The sequence below is a fragment of the Stegostoma tigrinum genome, chromosome 18, assembly GCF_030684315.1.
Source record: "Stegostoma tigrinum isolate sSteTig4 chromosome 18, sSteTig4.hap1, whole genome shotgun sequence".
Classification (NCBI taxonomy): domain Eukaryota; kingdom Metazoa; phylum Chordata; class Chondrichthyes; order Orectolobiformes; family Stegostomatidae; genus Stegostoma; species Stegostoma tigrinum.
Genome location: NC_081371.1, coordinates 12,678,596 through 12,700,245, shown reverse-complemented (window position 1 = coordinate 12,700,245; position 21,650 = coordinate 12,678,596). Strand labels below are relative to the sequence as shown.

Genomic DNA, 21,650 nt, shown 5'->3' with positions numbered 1-21,650 from the left:
AAATGAAATACTGAACTAATAACTTCTCAGTGATGCTGGATGAAGGATAAAGAATATCTAATACCAAAAGAGAATTCTCTACTATTTTTGATTCATATCTTGGGACCTTTAATGTCCACATGAGAGGGAAGATAGGGCCACATCTGAAAGGAGTTTCGCTCAATACTGCAGGCCTCCACAGTACTGTACAAAAATATCAGGTCAGATTTTGTGCTCATCGCTGGAGTGACTTTCAAATGAAGAAAATACTATTTGTGAAGAGACTGGATCTAATGATGTTCAATATATTGTCCGAGAATAGGAAGTATTTACATATTGATAGGAAATAACAGCTACAGTTCTTTAAGCCAAAATAACAATACTGGTAGATAGCAACAACAAAACCTGATATGATATTAGCTAGTGCTAACACTGTTGCAGCCTACAGCCAATAGGACTGCTTCGCGATACTCTTAATAGATTCAACTCAAGTGTCGGTCAATTCCAAGTGCTCTTCAATGTAATGACATCTTATTTTTGAACTGTGAACTGAAAGGGAGAAAGAAAAAAAAATGCTGCTTTTAAAAAAAAGGAGAATGTGCAAGTTGCTGTTTGCCAAGTGAAGTTTAATTCCAGATCTTTATTGAATTCAAATTCCACTATTTGCTGTGGGAGGATTTGAACCTGGATTACCTGGGTTTCTGGATTAACAGTGCAGTAACACTACCACTACACCATCGCTTTCCCTGCTGTGATGAAAAAGTGGAAGCGTAAAAGTACAGTTTGTGAAAACCTATTTCTACATTATTGAGATTATGGAGACTTAGCTAGAGAGGGATAGGAGTGGCAGCTGAATGTCCCAGTATTTAGATGCTTCAGGTGTGATACAGGGGATGTAAAAGGGGTGGGAAGTTACTCCTTTACCAGTAATGCATCTTACAGCTGTACTGAGGGAGGAAACATCAGAGGACTCATGTAGTTAGGCAACATGTAGAGCTCAGGAACTCAAAAAGGTGAGATCACAATGCCAGGGTTATACTGCAGGCCTCCCAACAGCCAGGGGAATACGATTAGATTCCCTACAGTGTGAAAACAGGCCCTTCGGCCCAACCAGTCCACACCGCCCCTTGAAGCATCCCACCCAGACCCATTCCCCTATAATCCACACACCCTGAACACTACAGGAAATTTAGCATGGCCGATCCACCTAGCCTGCACGTCTTTGAACTGTGGGAGGAAACTGAAGCACCCAGAGGAAACCCACACAGACACGGGGAGAATGTGCAAACTCCACACAGTCGCCCGAGGCTGGAATCGAACCCAGGTCCCCGGCACTGTAAGGCTGCAGTGCTAACCACTGAGCCACCGTGCCGCCCCATATGTAGACAGATTTTGGGAAAATGTAAAAACAAAATAACCAGGGTTGCTGTGGTGGGTGATTTTAATTTCCCCTGCGTTGACTGGGACTCATTTCATCCTAAGGGCTTGGATGGGACAGCATTTGTAAGGGCCATTCAGGAGGGTTTCTTGACACAATATGTAAACAGTCCAACCAGGGAAGGGGTTATATGAGCCCCACCAGGTAAGTGAGGTTTCTGTGGGGGAGCAGTTGGGAGTAAGTGACCATAATACCATGAGTTTTAAGATACTCATGGACAGGGACATGATCAGTCCTCGGGTGAAGATGTTAGATTGGGGCAAGGTGAACGACAACAATATTAAGCAGAAACTGGAGTTAGTTTGATTGTGGATTTACCCTCAAACAACTACCTCCAGACACGTGGGAGTATTTCAAACTGCAATTGACATGAGTTCAGCAGTGACACTTTTCTGCAAGAATGAAGGATAGGTATGGCAAGTTATGTGAACCTTTGATGACCAGGGATGTTGTGACCTTGGTCAAAAAGAAAAGGAAGCATACGTAAGGCCTAAGAGAATGGGAACTGACAAAGCTTTTTAAGTATACAAGTAGGAAAGAATTTAAGGAATTAGTCGAGCTAAAAAGGAGTTATGAAAAGTCATCAGCAAACAGGATAAGGAGAATCCCAAGGCTTTTTACACATTTATAAAAAGCAAGGTGGTAGCCAGGGAAAGGGTTGGGCCACGGAAAGACAAAGGAGGGAATCAATGTGTGAAACCAGAAGAGGGAGGTGAAGTCTGAAACAAATACTGTGTGTTGGTATTCACCAAGGAGAAGGAATTGGTGGAGGATGATCTCTGGGGGACGGTGTGTCAAATTTCTAAGCCAAGTTGCTATTAAAAAGGAAGCGGTGTTGTGCATCTTAAGAAGTATTAAGGTAGATAAGTCCCCAGGTCCTAATGGGATCTATTCCAGAATACTGAGGGAGCCGGGAGAACAAATTGCTGGAGCATTAGCAGACATCTTTGCATCCTCTCTGGCCACAGGTGAGATCCCAGAGGACTGGAGAGCAGCTAATGCTGTCCCATTATAGAAGAACGGTAGCAGGGATAATCCAGGATATTACAGGCCTGTGAGCCTCATGTTGGTGGTGGGGAAATTATTGGAAAAGATTCTTAGGAACAAGATCTATACATTTAGGAGCAAATGGGCTTATTAGCGATAGAAAATACGGTTTTGTGCAGGGACGTCATGCCTCACTAACTTGATTGAGTTTCTTGAGGAGGTATTGAAGATGATTGATGAGGGAAAAGTGGTTGTTGTCGTCTACATGGACTCCAGTAAAGCCTTTGACAAGAACTTCATGGCAGACTGGTACAGAAGATGAAATCACATGGTATCAGGGAGAGCTGATGTTGGATACAGAACTGGTTTCATCATTGGAGAAGGGCAGAGGTGAAAGGATACTTTTTGGATTGGAGGGTTGTGACTAGTGGTGTTCCACAAGTATCAGTGCTGGGATCTTTGCTGTTTGTGATCTAGATAAATGGTTTGGAGGAAAATGTGGCTGGGTTAATTGGTAAGTTTGCAGACAATACAAAAATTGGTGGAGTCGTGTCTCGTGAGGAGGATAATCAGAGGATACATCAGGAGACAGATCATTTGGAGGCATGGGCAGAAAACCAGCAGATGGAGTTTAATCCGGACAAATGTGAGGTGATGCATTTTGAGAAGTTAAGTACAGGTAGAACTTAAGCACCAACCCTTAGAAGTATTGACATGCAGAGGGATCTGGGAGTGCGGGTCCACAGATCACTGAAGGTGGCAGTGCAGGTAGATAAGGCCGTTTAAAAAAGCGGCTTATGGCATGCTTGCCTTCAACGGGAGGAGCATTGTGTAGAAGAATAGGCAAGTTATGCTGTAGCTTTATGGAATTTTATTTAGGTCACACTTAGAATATTGCACAGTTCTGGTCACCACACTACCAGAAGGACTTGCATGCTTTGGACAAGGTGCAGAAAAGGTTTTATCAGGATGTTGCCTGGTTATAGGTGGATTTTAGCTAATACAAAAGGTTAGACAGCCTGGGTTTGTTTCCACTGGAACGCAGGTGGTTAAGGGGTGACCCGAAAGGCATTTATAAGACTATGGACAGATGGACGGACGGATGGAGTAGAAAGTATGAGGCTTTTTCCCAGGGTGGTGTGGTCAGTTACAGGTTCAAGGTGTGGGGGCAATTCAAAAAAGAGACGTGCAAGGTGAGAGAGTTTTTCACACAAAGAATGGTGAGTGCCACAAATTAACTGCCAGGAGGTGGTGGTGGAAGCAGACAAAATAGCAGCCTTCAAGAAGCACCTGGATGGATACATGAATAGGAGGAGAATAGAGGGACACAGGTCCTGTAAGGAAAGACAGTTTTAATATGCAAGGCCAAAATGTGTTGGCGCAGGTGCAAGACTGAAGGGCCTGTTCCTGTGCTGTTTTGTTCCTTGACCTCCTGACCAGATTGAATAAATCAATGCAGATTTCAAACCAAACAAAGTTGAGAAAGTCTGCAATCTCAGTTTTGGAAGGATTCAAGAAAATGCTCTCCTAGTTCACAAAACAGAAATTAGGTCAAGCCTACGGATGAATAGGGGAGGGAAATTTATCATTCTTTGCCCTCCAGAAATGGTAAAGTTATGATATTCCCAACTAAATAGGCTTCTGTTTTTGCAATGTGTTTTGAAATCTTTCACCTTCTTATGCGTTAGATAGTTTGCTTTGTTTTATTTAGACCTCCTTTGCATAATAAGCAGTTTTACTGTCAAAGTCAAATCTACGGCCTTACGTGCTTATGTTTTGAGAGAGTCTGTTATAGAACTTTCAAATCCTGAAGGAACCGATAAGGACCAACCTAACATGGGTCAAAATATACATTTCACAAGTACCCAGGCCCCACAACACCCCTCCCCAACTAAGTCATTAATTATAGATTGTAAATAGTTGATGCCCAGACACTGATCCCTCTAGAATTCTACTAGTTACGGTTTTCTAACCTGGAAATGATTCATTTTCCTGAACCTGAAAAATCAACCGTCTCTTATTAGTTAGTACTTTGCTAACCATGTTCGTATATCATCACAAGCTCTTATCTTGTGTGGTAAGCCTAATTATGCGTCTGAATTTCTGAAAGGCAATCTACTGGCATTCCTTTTCCACCCTGGTTGTTATATCCTCAAAGTGTTCTACCAGACTTGTTAAAGACAACTGTCTTTCACAAAAATGATGCTGATTCTGCCAAATGGCATTATGATTCTCTAAATGCCCTATTACTACCTCCTTCATACTGGATGAGACCATTTTTCAATGATGACAGATGAGCGAGAAATTGACCTGTAGTTTCCCTTCTTAGAGATTTTCCATTTACTTTTTCTTCCAATTCATGGGGGCTTTCCATAATCTAGGGAATTTTGCAAGATTACAATCAACACATGCACCATTTGGCAGCCAAGGACATCAGGCATGGTTCCAATGGATTTTTTGCAATGTTTCCTCCAGTGACACACTTATTATGTATCCAATCACAAATTCAGGGTGTCTCAAAAGAATGCCACACTCCGAGTTATTTCTGCAGTACCAAATAATGCTTGTCTTTGGCAGCATTGAAATTAAATGGCAGAACGCAGGGCCCAAAAACATCAGATTTAGATTTTAGAGTTTACTGTCACATGTACTCAAGTACAGAATTATAGTGAAAAGTGTATAACGCCAACACATGGCACCATCTTAGGTACCAAGATACCTAAACAAAAAACTTAGGTACGAAGTAGTTAGAGAAATGAGAGTCAAACACAATGAAGGAACTGATCATCAGTTCCCAATTTGAATGAAGGAGGAATATCTGGTAAAAAAGAAACCCCTCCATTTATCTAAACAATACCACGGAATCCACAACCTCTACATGAACAGTCTGCCATGATCTCAAGTAAATGCATCTGACAAAAGAAAATACCACCCCCCCAAGCAGTTGTTACAGACCCTCAGGTCTGCCTGCTTTTCTACTCAAATCAAGATGGAGGGCGAGCACCTGAATCAAACAATGTATGTCACTGCAGAGAGAGATTCTGGAGCCATAAAAAATGTGAACATTTGACTAATGGAAGTTTGCACTTGCTCACATATTCAAAGGGGAAAAGATTTCCTTTGGGTATTCTGCATGAACAGATTTACAATCAGAATCCTTCCCTGCAGTTTTTAAACCTAATGTACTTACCAGGAACTGACTTGTCCTACATAAGATTAACTGAATGCCATAAAAGCAGTAATCGTATGATTAGGTATTAAGTAAGCAGGTGCAACTTTGGACAATGTTTCAAAGATACACCAAGCATTTCCAGTGTGTTATCCCGCTGGGTTGACATTAAAACAGATTCCTTTTGCTTGTTAATTTCTTAGTAAATTGCAACTGACATGGAATGTGCAACTTTACTCATACAAGCATGTGAAATAGACGGATAGGAAGAGAGAAGCTGGTCTATCAGTCGCCCTTACACTTACAATAGCTGGATCAACCTGACCAAATATTTCCTAGGCTCCCAACAGCCACACCCGAGAGGGTGGAAAAACGTTCAGGAATGATGGGGGGAGGGGAACAAACATTCTGCCAATATTTTTCTGTTTCCCTCAATCAAAGCTAAGCAGCTGAGATCACTGATTAGCAGGGGAGAGTTTTAGCCCCTCCCATCACTTAGAGATAAGGTAAAAGTCTTTCATCTTCTCAAACTGGACCTTAATCTGCCTAGAGTTTTAAAATCAGGCAGCTCGGGAGCAGGCATTCGATCTGCTATTACGAAGCGTGTGAATAATTAAAATCTTTTGAGGAAAGTAAAACTTCTACTGCGTCAGAACTATTCCTTAAGACCCAGAGATAAGGATTCTCATGCTTTGAAACTTCCAGAAGACAAAACAAGGCAAGTAAGGCCACATCCACAAAGGTAAGTCCCCGCATTACACTGTTTTGCCAGGAGCATCTGGACTGTCTCCCTTGTCCCAACATATCTACTCTAAGCCAGAGGGCCCAGGTTCAAGCCCCATCAGCTCCAGAGATGTGTGATAACACATTTGAACAAGGTTAATTGAAATATCTGAAAGTGAATCTCTTGAATCTCACACATCCCCAACGTCATTCTGTGATCATTTCCATCAGAACGTGTTGGAAATCCTTATTTCCATGTTTCTCCTCCTGACCACACTCCTCAACCTGTCCAAATGGGCACTCAAGTCAATGGATTACTTCATTCCCACACTGTTCTAATACTCTTCCATTTAAGCTTGAAGCTAAAGCACCAGGAAATTTGGCAGAGTACCAATGGTTCTAGTGCAGAAGTTGCATACTGACCAAAGGAACAGTCTTCCTTAAAGTTTTGCAGCATTTGAACTTCACTTGCCAATTAGCTGTCTACTGTGCAAGTTGATTAATACCATCGCAAAATTTGTTACTATCTTCAGTATTGACTATATCTCAATTTGGTATCACCATTTAAATTAGAAATTGTGTTTTTGATTACAAGTGCAAATTGTCAAATGTAAATTGTGAACAGCTATGATTATATTAAATAAATGAAGGTTAAACATGAAAAAAAACACTGACTGTGGCCACAATCTTCCCATGAATATTGGAACAGGTGCAGATGATAACCCTAATAATACTCAACTTCTGAAGTCACATTAAATTAAAAATGTTAACTTTGTACCTCCACAAAAGGATATATTGGTATTGGAGGCAGCTCCAAAAAGAAACGCTTGGCTGATTCTTGGGATGAAGGGGTTGATTTAACAGCAATGGCTAACAGGTCAGACCTTCATTTATTAGAGTTTAGAAGAATGAGGGGTGAACACATTGAAATATACAAGTTTTTTTTCATCCCAGAGGATAGTGAACATCTGGAATACTGTAACCTAAAATTTTACAAGCTGGATCACTGAACGAATTCGAAGAGGAGCTGGATAGATTCTAGAAACAGAAAAGTTGAGTGCTATAAGGAGTTGGCATAAGAGTTATGGACTGTGGCAAATCAACCTCGAGCTTAGTGAATGGGTTTGGGTGGGCTGGGGTGGGAAAGAGACTCCAGGTCCCAGATGACCTACTACCGCTCCTACTTCTTATATTTGATATTCTTATCACTTGGAACAACTGGCAGAGCTAATTTCTTTGTAATTCAATTAAGTGTCATTGACTCAGTTAGTAGCATTCCCAAACCCACAAACTTCTGACTCGAGATAAGATCCAAAGAACTGAGTGCATAATCTATGCTGACACATTTGTGCAGTCCTGAGAGACGGTTGTATTTTCAGGATACCACCTTGTTAAGGGACCTTAAACTGAGACAACACTGAACTAATACCACAAGAGAGGACCAAAGAAGAGCTTTTAAAGGATCCATACAGCAGGCTGATATATTCTTTACATAAAGACTCTAACAAGTGAGATACTTAATTTGAAAAGGCTGCAACAGACAACACTAATTAGCCGCTGATTGAGTTCTGTCACTGAGAACCATAAATCACATGCTCAGAATTTGGTAGGCATGTCGGAGTAACAACCATAAAATCCCACGAATCCCACAGAAATACGATTCAACTCCAATTGCTTGTCTCAACACATTCTTCTGTCAAGGGACAGCCTGTATGCAAAAAGGCCAGATCTGTTAATGTTAATGTTACAATATGTTTTAACAACTTAATGTAAAACACAAGGTATATTCAATCAAGAACAGTTATTTATCACTTTCTTAATTACCACACCTCAAAGAAAGTGAAAGCAGCCCAGAACAGAGTATCTGAAAATTACAGATTGAGTAATCCATGCAGAATGTGCACAACCGATATATTAACGACTGCTGTTTCTGAAATACCTTGCACATGTAACAGCAATCCCTTACAAACTCACGTGATATAGGCACCAGTAATGTACAATGGTGGTTTTGTCATTGCACTATTATCATCAAATTTCCATGGAGCTGCTCACCACATGCCTGTTGTACTGTTTTAAAACAACATGTCACAAGGTATTCTTAACACAATAGCACAGGAGTAGACAATTCAATGCCTGCAGCTGGGAGCAGTTCATAGGTTTACAGATTAATAGCTGGAACGGATGGGTTGTCTTAAGTGAAATTTACCGGGGTTTAGAAGCAAAAAGCTGACTTGATTGAAACATACATGATCTGGAGGTGTCTTGACAAGTAAGATTGAAGGGGAGGTATCCTTCTAAGGGAAGATCCAGAAGCAGGAATTACTGTTTAAACTGAAAGGGTCACCTATTTGAAACAGGTGAGGCATTTTTTTTTAATCTCAGGAGGATTTATCGTCTCTGGGACTCCTCCTGAAAAGATGGTAGCAGAGTCTTTGAATATTTTTGAGGTAGCGATGGATAGATTCTTAGTAAGTAAGAAGGGGTAAGGGTCATTGGAGTCAATCGCTTTTCGTAGCAAAATTAGAAAGGGAGATAATTATCTGAATGTCTACAAATTGAGAGAGGGGAATGGACAACGAGACTGGAGTCTCCAAACACCAGTCACTGAAGTTTTTTCATCATCACATGCAGATCAGCAACATTGAGTTTATTATTCACCCAAATTTGTTAACATTATTTTGCACTTACACTCATGTACTTCAGTTAATTGCAAGCTAAGGATTCTAGTCATTTATGCCAAACGCATGGCAGGGGGTGGCATCAGGTTTGGACGAAGGAAATAGTGGTATTCGGGAACATGAAATGTAGGAGTATTACAGTGCACTAGAATGATATGAAACCCATTAGCACAGCATTATAGCAAACAGGTTCAAGCATGATTTTTGTAATAGTTCCATGATACCAATATATTGATAGCCTTGTCACTGCGTACATTTAACATGGTTCCGCTAGGATGGTGTTAATAGATTACCGCAACGGTCTTTCAACTTCAGGATCACAGCTCACACCAAGACCAAGCCAAAGGAATAAATATCCATTGGCTGCCACAATGCAAATTCTAATCTTTATCCTGCTTAAATTCTATATTCAGTCTGCAAAGGCACAAAGCGAGATAACGTTACTTCGAAATGTTACACAAAGAGGATAAAGTTGGGGTTGAAGGATTGCTTGTGGCAGAAATGGAAAATATGATAACACTTCTAATAGTATAGTGCTCCCCAAGTGCTGCACTGTTGTGTCAACAGAAAGGACGGTCTTGAACCTGAACATGCTAATTCAGAGGCGCCAAATCTTGTCATTCTTTTCCTTTCGTGAAGGCAGAAAAAAAGCGTGGATCGACGTGCAGACTGACAAACAGGGTGGATCAGTGAGGGAGGCTTGGGGTGATCAGCACTCAGGCATTTGATACCAATTAGTCAACAACAGTCGATCAAATCTCAAACATTAAAAAGTTAATCTGGCCACTGCTTACAAACGTGGCATGAAAAATCTTTACTCAAATGTAGATTTCTCTGACCTATCATCATCCACAGGACATCAGATCGGACAACCGAATTAAAATTAAACCTCAAAGTCTCGAAGTCCATATCAATAGGATTCATGGGAAGGGTCACCAGACCTAAAAGGTTAACTGTTTTTTCCTTCACAGATGCTGCCAGACCTGCTGAGCTTTTCCAGCAACTTCTGCTTTTGTTCAATAGGACTCAATCGGCGAGTCCAGATCAATGCTGACTTTTAGGCACAGCCAGGGACAAAAGAAATAAGTTCAAAACAACAGAAGTGTAAAGAGTTACTAGGTTTGACAATCAGGCACTTCTAACTCTTTGCAATATTATGCAAATCTTGTCACTGGGACAAAAGAGCAACGAGAAACTTACGTTCATCTATCTTTAGGCTTGGGAAGCAGTAGAACTCCTTGTGTGTAATAAGGTTGGGCAATCCTCTGAACAGACTTCGACACAATTTGCATTCAAAGATGGTGTCTACCTCTTTCAACAAAATATGTTTCAGTTGTGTGGTTCCTGTGTACATAACAAATCACATATTGAATACACAAGTTCCAATAAAGATTGCTCTAATTAGATGTGCACGATCACAGTTATTCATTTCTTCCTAAAATTTTGTAAAAAATCTGCATGAATTAAAATGAATTTCCAGTCGACTAAATTAGGAATAGTGTTAAAAAACAGAAAACTAAACACAACATGTATGTGAAAAACAGGCACAGCAGCCAAAATGTAAAATAAAATGGCTTTCACTGCCTTGGCTTGGATGATATCAGCTTGCAATAAAATATCTTAAAATAATTATAAATATTTAAGCTATAACATAGGGAGACTATGAGCACTGAGGAAAATGATATAATTAAAATTGCATTGAGTGGCATTGCAAGGTGTTAGTTTCTAGTTCTATTCATGTTGCAGGTCATAATAGGGCCCCAAAAATTATTTTTGGAATTGACAGGGCCCCGCAAGAGATTTTTCCATTCTTGCTTTTAGGGGACACAGCTCTAACCAAATGGTTCAAAATTGTGTAATGTCTATTCTCTGGCCATCACTACCTTCTGGACATTAAATGCTGGACAATCGTCCCTTAGAATGTACGTTAGAAACTCAAAGCTGTAAGTTTGGTGTCTTTGATATTCCTTAACAAAAGCTTATTATACTGAACTGACCAGGTGTCTGCAATTATTCAAACTTGAAATATGGTAGAAAGATAATGAACTTGATTTACATGTTTTAAAAGGACTGGTTTCATTCCACAAAAGTCTCTCAATAACCATTTTCTTTCTAAGTGCAGTTATTACAAATTCTTATTGGTCTGGAAGGGACTAGGCCCGAAACGTCAGTTTTTGCGCTCCTGAGATGCTGCTTGGCCTGCTCCACACTTTGTTATCTTGGATTCTCCAGCATCTGCAGTTCCCATTATCACTGCTTTAACTTTTCCCATTTTGAATTATACATCATGCCATACACAGATATTGAAAGAGCAGAACGTAAACGTCACTAAAAATCCTGTTGGCAACCAGTGACTTTTAATGCATGCAGTCACTATTTTGATAAATACATACTACAAATAATGAGAAAGTGACAGAATTAAGAGTGGAGAATTACACCTGCTGAGTAGTTACAGAAACTTAATTTGTCAGTTCTTATATTAAGGTAAGTAATCCTCGCACTAACTCAACCAGACAAAAATGTAAAGAGGACAGTAGTTTACTCGATAAAAAGATATTCAGAAAGGAATGGTCATTTCAGTTACAATATCACCACTCACTGGAATGTGATAAATTCTACTTGACTTCATTTATTCTTTGCTTTAACACCATTAAAAAAGAAAACAGGTAAGATTACTGGAGATAATGGGAACTGCAGATGCTGGAGAATTCCAAGATAATAAAATGTGAGGCTAGATGAACACAGCAGGCCAAGCAGCATCTCAGGAGCACAAAAGCTGACGTTTCGGGCCTAGACCCTTCATCAGATGAAGGGTCTAGGCCCGAAACATCAGCTTTTGTGCTCCTGAGATGCTGCTTGGCCTGCTGTGTTCATCCAGCCTCACATTTTATTATCAGGTAAGATTACTTCCTTCAATTACATGTATAATAGCTTTGTCATATCAGTCAGTTGTATAAATCCAGATTCCTTATATGCTGCAATATAATTTGCACAACTGAGCTAAAAATCAGTAAATTATGATTCTGTACCTGTCCGAAAACACTCAATGATTTGCTGAATTCCTGATTTTGAAGTTGGAAGCTGTTGCTGCAATAGAGGGGGGTCTCCTGGCTCCTGAGTGTACACTGTAAATTTGATACAAAAAGGGCAAAGTGACGCTGGTACAAATGAAACTGGTTGCCATTTATTGAATAAGTGACATATGATCAAATCTACCTCGCAGCTGAAGTAAAATTAAAACAGCACAACATACAAGTAGCAAAACTTGTTCGTGCAATCATTCAAAATTCCTTTGTCCACGATTTTTAAAAGCTGTTTGTCCCTAATTTATTTATTTCTTTTATCAAACAGGTAAGACTGTTTGCTGCAAACCCAATACCAAGTTTACATGGTTGTTTGTCACACAGCACAATTGCACTCAAGTAATTGTTCAACATTAAAATGCACAAAGATCACAAAAATAGCACAAGGCTGATAAGATAACCCACAGTGCCCTACGCAGTAAATTTGAAACCATGCTGCTTTCATAATGACAGCGATGTAATACCACGCAGTGCAAAATGTACCACGTTGCTGCTAGGGTAAAACATTTCAAGCTGGACTGTTTCTTTAAGGTCATAAAATATATAAATGCTGTCAGTACACTCAGCTGGAGGCCAAGCAGAGAAAATTGCTATTTGTTTGTGGAAGCTCCAAATTGCGAAGTGGTTGGAAACTTCTGCCTCCACATCAAGGTGGCCACAGAGAATGAAAGGACTGAATTTTGAATTCTTTAAGCATTCACAAATCGGTGGCATTTAAGATATTTTTATTGATAAATAATATACTTTCGTTTGGATCAAATGTGTTTCTCTTGAATGCACATGCCAAGTGTTTAATTTTAAATGGAAGCAAATAATTTGCATCAAATAAACAATAACTCAGTAAGCTGTTGTAACAGAAACAGAAAATGCTGGATGGAGAACAGGAAGAGAAAGCAGTACAGATGAAGAGGAAGCAAGACAATATTTGGACACAGCCTACTTCTTGAGCTCTTAATGCAAAAGGACATTTTAAAAAAGGAAGAGCTTTTGAGTTAGTGTCTTTCACAGCAGTGCCATTGCTAGTCAATGACAAAAAGACAGGACTGCACTGGAATTATGTCCCAGATAGGTCTCCACCAAGCACTCCATGGTGCAGATCAAACTGTCAGTTTCTACAACATGTTAGAAAGGCAGGAGAGTGCACAGAACTCTGATACTACGAAAACATGAAGGAGAACATGGCGATTTGTACTGGTCCTTAAACAAATTGTGAGGCTGATGAGCAAAGACATTTCAGTGTACCTGGTTCACAGCAGCCATGGTGGTGGTGGTCTGTCTGGCAACACTTGTCCCTCAGCAGCGTCTTTTGAATTCGTGGCCTACTTTCTTCCAGGTCACTTTCATTCCGACTATTATACTAAACACAAAATGTGAACAAAAGTTACAAACCATGATTTTCTTTTCTCCCCCACATCTAGACATTCAAACGCATTGCATTATAGTTCAAATTTGATATTGTCCAGAGTTCTTAGTTTTGGTTAACCCAAGGGCCAAATTGCCAAGTTAATAAATACATCTTTAACTGTGGAATCAAAAACAAAAAATACCGATAAAAAGATGGGAAGAAACAAACCACAGGAGTTGAGGTGTATTTACTTCCTACAAGTGAATTGAGTTGGTCTGGAATTTGCTACCTGGAGGAGTGGAAGATGCAGATTCAGCAGTAACACGTTTTAAAAAAGGGACCTACAAAAGAACATAGGAGCTAGGAGATTAGAGCTAATGATGTGATAAATGACAGACTTGGTAGACAAACAGAAATTAATTCTTCCTGTTCTCATTTCCTACTTAATTAACCACATCGTCCACCATCTCAATTATTCAACACAAGGTGAAAAAGGTGATGAAAAAACAAACAAGAGAAAACAACAATTTGGATTTTTCTTTTAAAAAAAACCACAAAAGGTGGTCAAATGAAGACATTTTGTCGCTTTAAGAAGATGCGCACAAACCTGAAAAGGGCTTGCATACAAACTAGGGGCAGGAGAGAAGTAGGCATTTGGCCCCTCAAGCCTCCATGCTATTCAACAAGATCATGGCTGATTGGATTGTGGTTTCAACTGCATATTTCCATTTTACCTGATAACCACAAATTCCATTGTTTGCCGACAATCTACATAACCTTGTCTTAAGAACACTCAAATGATCCTGTGTTCACTGCTCTTGGGCAAAGGTGTTCCACAGATGCACAAACTTCTAAGAGGAAAAAAATCTCTCCTTAACTCAGTCATAATTCATGGACCTCCTTAGTTTTTGCAGGAACACTGCAACAAGAGGAGGCCTTTCAGCCCTTCGAGCCTGTTCCACCATTCAAGATTATGGTTGAACTGTGGCCTAACTCCACAGGCCTGCCTTGAGCCCATTCCCCTCAATACCCCTGCTCAAAATTAAATTGTCAATGTCAAATTAACAGTTGAATTTGCATCGATTGCCGTTTGTCAAAGAGAGCTCCAAACCTCCAGGCCCTTAGAAGGTCTAAATGCTTTCCAATATTTCTCCTGAATGGCCTAGCCCTAATTCTTAGACAAAGCCCCCTGCTTCTAGAATCTTCAACCAGTGGAAATAGTTTACCTTTGTCTGCCTTGTTTTTCCTTGTTAATATCCTCAAGACCTTGATTAGATCATCCCCTAACCGTCTAAATTCTAGAGAAGAAATGCTTTATTTGTACAATCTCTCCGCATAACTAATCCCCTCAAATCCAGGTATCATCAAAGTAAGCCTGGGTTGATCTCCCTACAGGGTCAAAACATTTCTTCCTATGATGTGGTGCCCAGATCTGCACACAATACTCTAACTAAGGTTTTGTATAATTGAATCATGACATCAGCACCACTATACTCCAGCCCTTTAGTTATGAAAGTCAGCATTCCATTTGCCTTCCTCCCTATCTTCTGCACCTGTTCATGGCATTTTATGGGGACATTTAACCAGGGATGCAATGGGGGAACCTAGGAAACAGATGTGGCAAGAAAAACAGTAACGCTTGCAAGAACTTTGCGTAGAGTAAAGTGCAGACAGAAGTTTGAACGAGCTAATGTTCATCAAAGACAGCAGATAGGAGGCTTCACAGAAGCAACAAGAATAGGCAAGTCTGGAATTGACCAGGACTCAGAGGAAAGTTTCAGTAGCAACTAGCAGGGGCTACTGCTAGTAGCCACCTAGGTGCATGTTGTGACAACTGGGGACAAGCAGTTCCAAACAGGTGCTACAATAGAGTCACAGGGCTGATTACTAGATTTGGCTCTTCTTAATATATTTAGTTACATTGAAATTTGCCTGGCGAGGACAGGGCTTGCAATGTTTTTCAATGGGCCATTCAAAATAGTTCAAGGCTGACTCAAAACCTCCAAAATTCCTTAGTGCTGCACCTTTCTGCAGTTCTTCCAAATTATAATTATTGCTTGGGTTTTCTACTCTTTCAGCCTAAGTGCATAACCTCACATTTTCCCACATTATGTTACATCTTCCATGATTTTCTTTCTCTCTCAAAAGATTGAGTGTTTTCAGAATTCCCTTCCTCAAAAAGGCAGTGGATGCAGAATCTTTAAGTATTTTTGAAGGCACAGGTAGACAGGTTCCTGATTACCAAGATGAAAGATTATCAAGGGTACGTAGGAATGTAGAGTTGGGGTTAAAATCAGATCAGCTGTGATCTTATTGAACGACTGAGCAGGCTCAAAAAGGACTGAATGGCCTCGTCTTGTTCCTTGTTAGTGTGTCTGAATGCTTATATCCCTATATGCCTCTGCAGGCGCACTCATTCTCAGCACTTAACTTCCCACCTACTTTTTTGGGCAATCCACAAACTTGACAAGAGTGAGTACCTTCGCTTCCCTCATCCAAGTCATTAATATTATTTTGTAAATTATTACGGCCCCAAACACTAATCCCTGTAGCTCTTCACTAGTTATAGACTGTCACATTGAAAATGACTTCCTCATCCCAAATCTCTCATCTTCTATTAGTCAGTCAATCCTCTATCCGTGCCAACACAATACCTCAAAAACAATGGGCACTTTTCTTACTAAGCAGCCTTACATGCAGTACCCGACAGAATATCTTCTGCAAATTTAAATATGTAGCATTTACTGTTCCGCCTTCATCTACCTAGCTTGTTACCTCAAAAAGAGCTGTAATAAATTTGTCAGACATGACTTCCTTTTCAGGAAGCCATGCTGACTCTGCGAGATTATATTGTACATTTCTAAATACACTACGATTACATTCATTATAACACTTTGGGAAAATGTGAACAATGACAGATGTTACAATAACAGGCCTGCGGTTGATGGTTTTATCTCTCTCCTTTTTGAATAAGTGTTAGATTGACAGCTTTCCAATCCTCCTGGGCTTCTTAGAAACTAAAAATTCTGAGAAGATTACGACCATTGCGCACACTATCTCAGCAACCATTTCCTTTAAAATCCAAGGATATAACCCATCAGGGTCAGAAACACATCAGTCTTTAGCCTCAATAGTTTCCCCAGTATTTTATCCCCCCTCTAGTGGTAGTTGTTGAGTTTTATTTCCTCCTCGCTCGACAAAGTTTGAATAATCTGTATTTGTAATAAGCTAGTTTTTCTTTGTTGCTTGAAGAAACATGGCTAAATTGTTTCTAATATTAAACTAGACATGATCAAAAACCTATACAGTTGGTATTATCTCCATTCCAGTCAATTTTGAATTTTGTGACCAGTGGAAGAACATCTCTCCAACAACTCTAACAACAATGTGGTGGAATTTAAGGTCTTTGCAACACCACCATTTGTGGAGTATGATCTCAGCTCAGGGAGAATGGGAGGTTGTGTGCTCGTAGCCTGGTTCAACCTCATGGTGGCAAGAGTGTTAGAGCTGCGTGTCATCAATGGAAGCCAATCCTTTTCCTTTAAATGATGTGACCATCGATAGCAAAAGACAATGGTGACCCTTCATAGAACCTTGGGAGCTCCAGAGGTAACGATGTATCTCTCACGTGAGCACAATCTGTTATGCTCTCGTTTTCATTGGATAGGCAAATATGAAACAATGAGCTCTTTCAATCCCTGGTTTCTGCCAGCCAATCTTCTACTAATGTTAATATGTCACACCACACACCATGAGCTTTTATTTTCCACAAAAGCATTTGATGCGGCACCTTATTAAATGACTCCTAGAAATTTACTGTTGTTAGTGTCTGAAAAGGAGATAGTTTCCTGGTGCCTTGTATAAGCTGGACCACCACAGCATTTTTGGCAGCACACCAGGCAACCCAAGGTAAATAAACAACCAGAGATTTGTTTTTATTTAAGGTGCACGGGCATCGCTGGCTAAGCCGTCATTTATCGCTCATCCCTAATTGTCTTAGAGAAGGTGGTGGCGAACTGTTTTGCTTTTCCACAGTGAAAACTAATAGTCTAATGATTCCAATGGATAAGCTTTTGGCTCATGATCATGCATCTGCAAGCAAGGGCTCTCAAGGCCATTAATCCTGCCTTGAGAGAGAACTGCCAGTTCCCAATTTGGCTGCCAGAAAGTAACAGTTTTAGCTAACCTCCTCCCCCACTCCAGGCACAACTCCAAGTGACAAATTCACGGTCCCAGATTAAGTTGTTTAATGGGTGGCAGCAAAGTGTACAGACTGGAGTGCAAGGAGCTGATCTCAAGTAATGTGCCACGGAATGAGATGAAAATTATCAGCTATTTTGAAGCCTCAAGATTCAGAACAGGTTTTGAAAGTTACATTAAAAAAATAACTTGAGCAAAGACAATTATTTTAATTTAATAAAACTTCTCAAGCTATTCAATTTGGGTAACGGCAAGGAACATCAGACATGGTTTATTACAGATACCAAATCTAATCTTGGCCACTTTACGCGCCCTCAAGCAAGTTACAAGTTCCAGCAATTACATCCTCAGAGTGATACATTGGAACCACAGTACACCCAGAGTCTGGACTAACAGGCAAAATTATATGTAATGTTACTTTCTTAAGTCTCTCTGATCCTGATAGCATATAGAACATAGAACAGTACAGCACAGAACAGGCCCTTCAGCCCACGATGTTGTGCCGACCATTGATCCTCATGTATGCACCCTCAAATTTCTGTGACCATATGCATGTCCAGGAGTCTCTTAAATGTCCCCAATGACCTTGCTTCCACAACTGCTGCTGGCAACGCATTCCATGCTCTCACAACTCTCTGTGTAAAGAACCCGCCTCTGACATCCCCTCTATACTTTCCTCCAACCAGCTTAAAACTATGACCCCTCGTGTTAGCCATTTCTGCCCTGGGAAATAGTCTCTGGCTATCAACTCTATCTATGTCTCTCATTATCTTGAATACCTCAATTAGGTCCCCTCTCCTCCTCCTTTTCTCCAATGAAAAAAGTCTGAGCTCCGTCAACCTCTCTTCATAAGATAAGCCCTCCCGTCCAGGCAGCATCCTGGTAAACGTCCTCTGAACCCTCTCCAAAGCATCCACATCTTTCCTATAATAGGGCGACCAGAACTGGACGCAGTATTCCAAGTGCGGTCTAACCAAAGTTTTATAGAGCTGCAACAAGATCTCACGACTCTTAAACTCAATACCCCTGCTAATGAAAGCCAAAACGTCATATGCTTTCTTAACAACCCTCTGCTCTTATTATGTCCCCCACCTCCCATTTGGAAATTTTGATCATGCATCTGTGATCAATTTCTACAGCCTTTTCAAAAGTTTTAATCGAGTAAAGGTGGCATTGCAGGTTACAAGAGCTCTTCATGCAAGAGCAAAGCAAGAGCTTCACTGCAGTAAATGTCAAAAGAGTATGCATGAAGAAGAGTTTAATTTCTATCAATTTACATGGTATTTTACAAATACATAGTGCACTACACAAAACTATTCTACTGTCTCTCCATTTAACCCAACATTTGGTTTTACTGTTCTGACCTCAGCTGATGATACTACAGCACTAGTCAGACCCCAGAACAAAGCCTGGTTCAATATATCATATATCCTTTTTTTAAGCGTGTATTTAACATGGCAGCTAGTCACCGAGATATATTCTCAGGAAGATGGAGGTTTTCTTCATGATCATACAAACTAAAATGAGCTGAAATTCAAAGTTATCTAAATATAAAACAAAGTTAAAATATCTTCAAAGTCACAACAAAGTTTCAACCCGTTTCTTGACACTGTCCATTACAGTGGTTCAAATCGAGAGAAATTATTCCTCTGCATCAAATCTGGAAGTCCTTCTTAACTGATTCTTCACAATTTCTGCCCTGAAAACATCTTACACGACTACCCAAAAAAACTACGCTTACACTAACTCAGCAGAAGCAGCTTTCTAACCAAAACACTCCTGGTTTGGAAGTTGCATAAACGAATCCTTCCTACTGAAGTAACTGTGCAACTCTGGAAAAACTCCTTTCTGGAAGGTCAGGTCGCGTCTAAATTGCACTAAAAAGAAACAAAAACAAACGATCTTCTCAGATATAATCGAGGATTGATTGCTGTGAACTGAAAGCAAACTCCTCAAGGCTTTCAAACGTATACTGATCCTATTGCAAATCCCTTAGTATGAAGATAGTTTTCCAGTAACACTCCACAGGGTCAGTCACATGCTCTCCCATATACATTGGATTAGGCCATTCTTCCAGAATGATTAAAAGACTGGGTCAGAGAGTCAGAGTCATCGAACTGTACAGCACGGAAACAGCACCTTTGCTCCAGACATCCTAAATTAATCTAGTCCCATTTGCCTACATTTGGCCCATAAATCCTTATTTATATACCCATCCAGATGTCTTTTAATCATTGTAACTGTACCAGTCTCCACCACTTCCTCTGGCAGCTCATTCCACCAACACACCACCCTCTGTGTGAAAAAGTAGTCCCTTATTCCCTTTGAAATCTTTTCCCTCTCACCTTAACCCTATGCTCTCTAGTTTTGGACTCCCCTACCCTGGGGAAAAGACTGTCTATTCATCCTATTGATGCCACTCATGATTTTATAAACCTCTATAAGGCCAGCCCTCAGCTTCCGACATTCCAGAGGAAATAGCCCCAGCCTATTCTGCCACTCCCTATTGCTCAAACCCTCCTACCCTGGCAACATCTTCGTAAATCTTTTCTGAACACTTTCAAGTTTCACAACATCCTTCCTACAGTTGGTAGAACAGAATTGAACAATTAAACAAAACCCTTCACTGAAGCAACCAACACCCATATGCCACTATTTTGAAATAGAAACTCTAAAAATGATACTTATAACTTATATCATGTCCCCAGCTTATGTTATTACAGGACAAGTCAGATCAAAGATTAATGTCTAGCTTAATAGATCATATTTTGTTTTGGTTAAGGTGATCTGTTACTGTGACACAGGCATGCCATTTTGCAGATTTCACTTTAAAAAACAGTAAGACAATTTAATTAAGTTAAATAAATGAAAACAAAATTGAATAAACTATCTATTCACATAACACAAATCTAAAAGTGTAGTAAAAGTATAAACCCACAAATCCCAAAAAAACCCCTTTGCAAGATATTTTTTTAAAATTTTGAAAAAATTCTAAAGCAATCCTTGTACAGTAATCACACCAGAATCCCTTTCTCAAATACATTAGACTTTACTTCCAAGAATAAAAACCAATGGAGTCTTCTTGGAGCCACCATATAATTGATCTTAAACATACTTTTGAGTTAATTGATTAATTCTTGTCACATGCAGCGAGATGCAGTGAAAAGTACTGTAATGCATGCTAATCAAATAAATCATGTGTCATAAGAGTATCTGGGTAGAACAGAATGCAGAATATACATTTACAGCTACAGAGAAGATGCAGAGAAAGATCAACTCTCATATATGATAGGTCCATATATAAGTCTGAAAACATCAGGGAAGAAGGTGTTCTTGAATCATTTGGAGATAGTAAAAATTGCCAATGCTGAAGTCAGAGATAACACAGTATGGAGGCACACAGCAGGCCAGGCAGCATCAGCTCCAAAATAAATGGAGAGGGGAGGGGTGGGGCTGGGGAAGGTAGGTGGGATGGTGATAGGTGACTGCAGGTAGACAGTGGCGACACAATCTGTCCACTTTTTCTCCCACCTTGAATGAGTCGGTATGTGTTTTCAAACTTTTGTATCTTCTGCCCAATGGAAGATGGTGGAAGAGAGTATAACCAGTGTGTGAGGGTTCTTTGATTATGTTGGCTGTTTTCTAATAGCAGCAGGAAATATAGACAGAATCAATGGAAGGAAGGCTGGCACTCTGCTTCAAGTTACCTCTTCAGGGTTTTATTCCGAAACTTCTGGATTGGGACTAAGGTAATCTAGTTTTAGCATATTTGCCCCTTCTCAGGAACACTGCCCTAAATGTGCATCTACATACAAAGACTTGACAGAATTGCTCCACTCAACGTGATCTGAAACTGGGTGCTTCCAACAAATCTAAAAGAAACCTATCAGTCCAGCAGTTCCTAATAAAAACATTGATGTACAATTGTTTAAGATAACAAAGTGTGGAGCTGGATGAACACAGCAGGCCAAGCAGCATCTCAGGAGCACAAAAGCTGACGTTTCGGGCCTAGACCCTTCATCAGAGAGGCCTGCTGTGTTCATCCAGC

The 21,650-nt window shown here is 40.1% G+C and overlaps 1 protein-coding gene across 3 annotated transcripts in view; it reads right to left on the bottom strand.

Moving 5' to 3' along the window:
* znf800a (zinc finger protein 800a) overlaps positions 1 to 21,650 on the bottom strand; it is a 115,642-nt gene that overhangs the window by 12,327 nt on the left and 81,665 nt on the right. For all 3 annotated transcript variants that reach the window (XM_059652332.1, XM_059652333.1, XM_059652331.1), the window contains 3 exons: positions 13,300 to 13,414; positions 12,004 to 12,099; positions 10,175 to 10,318 (listed from right to left, as the gene is read on the bottom strand). In XM_059652332.1, coding sequence (XP_059508315.1) covers positions 10,175 to 10,318; positions 12,004 to 12,099; positions 13,300 to 13,414 — 355 coding nt within the window. The remainder of the gene's footprint in view (positions 1 to 10,174; positions 10,319 to 12,003; positions 12,100 to 13,299; positions 13,415 to 21,650) is intronic.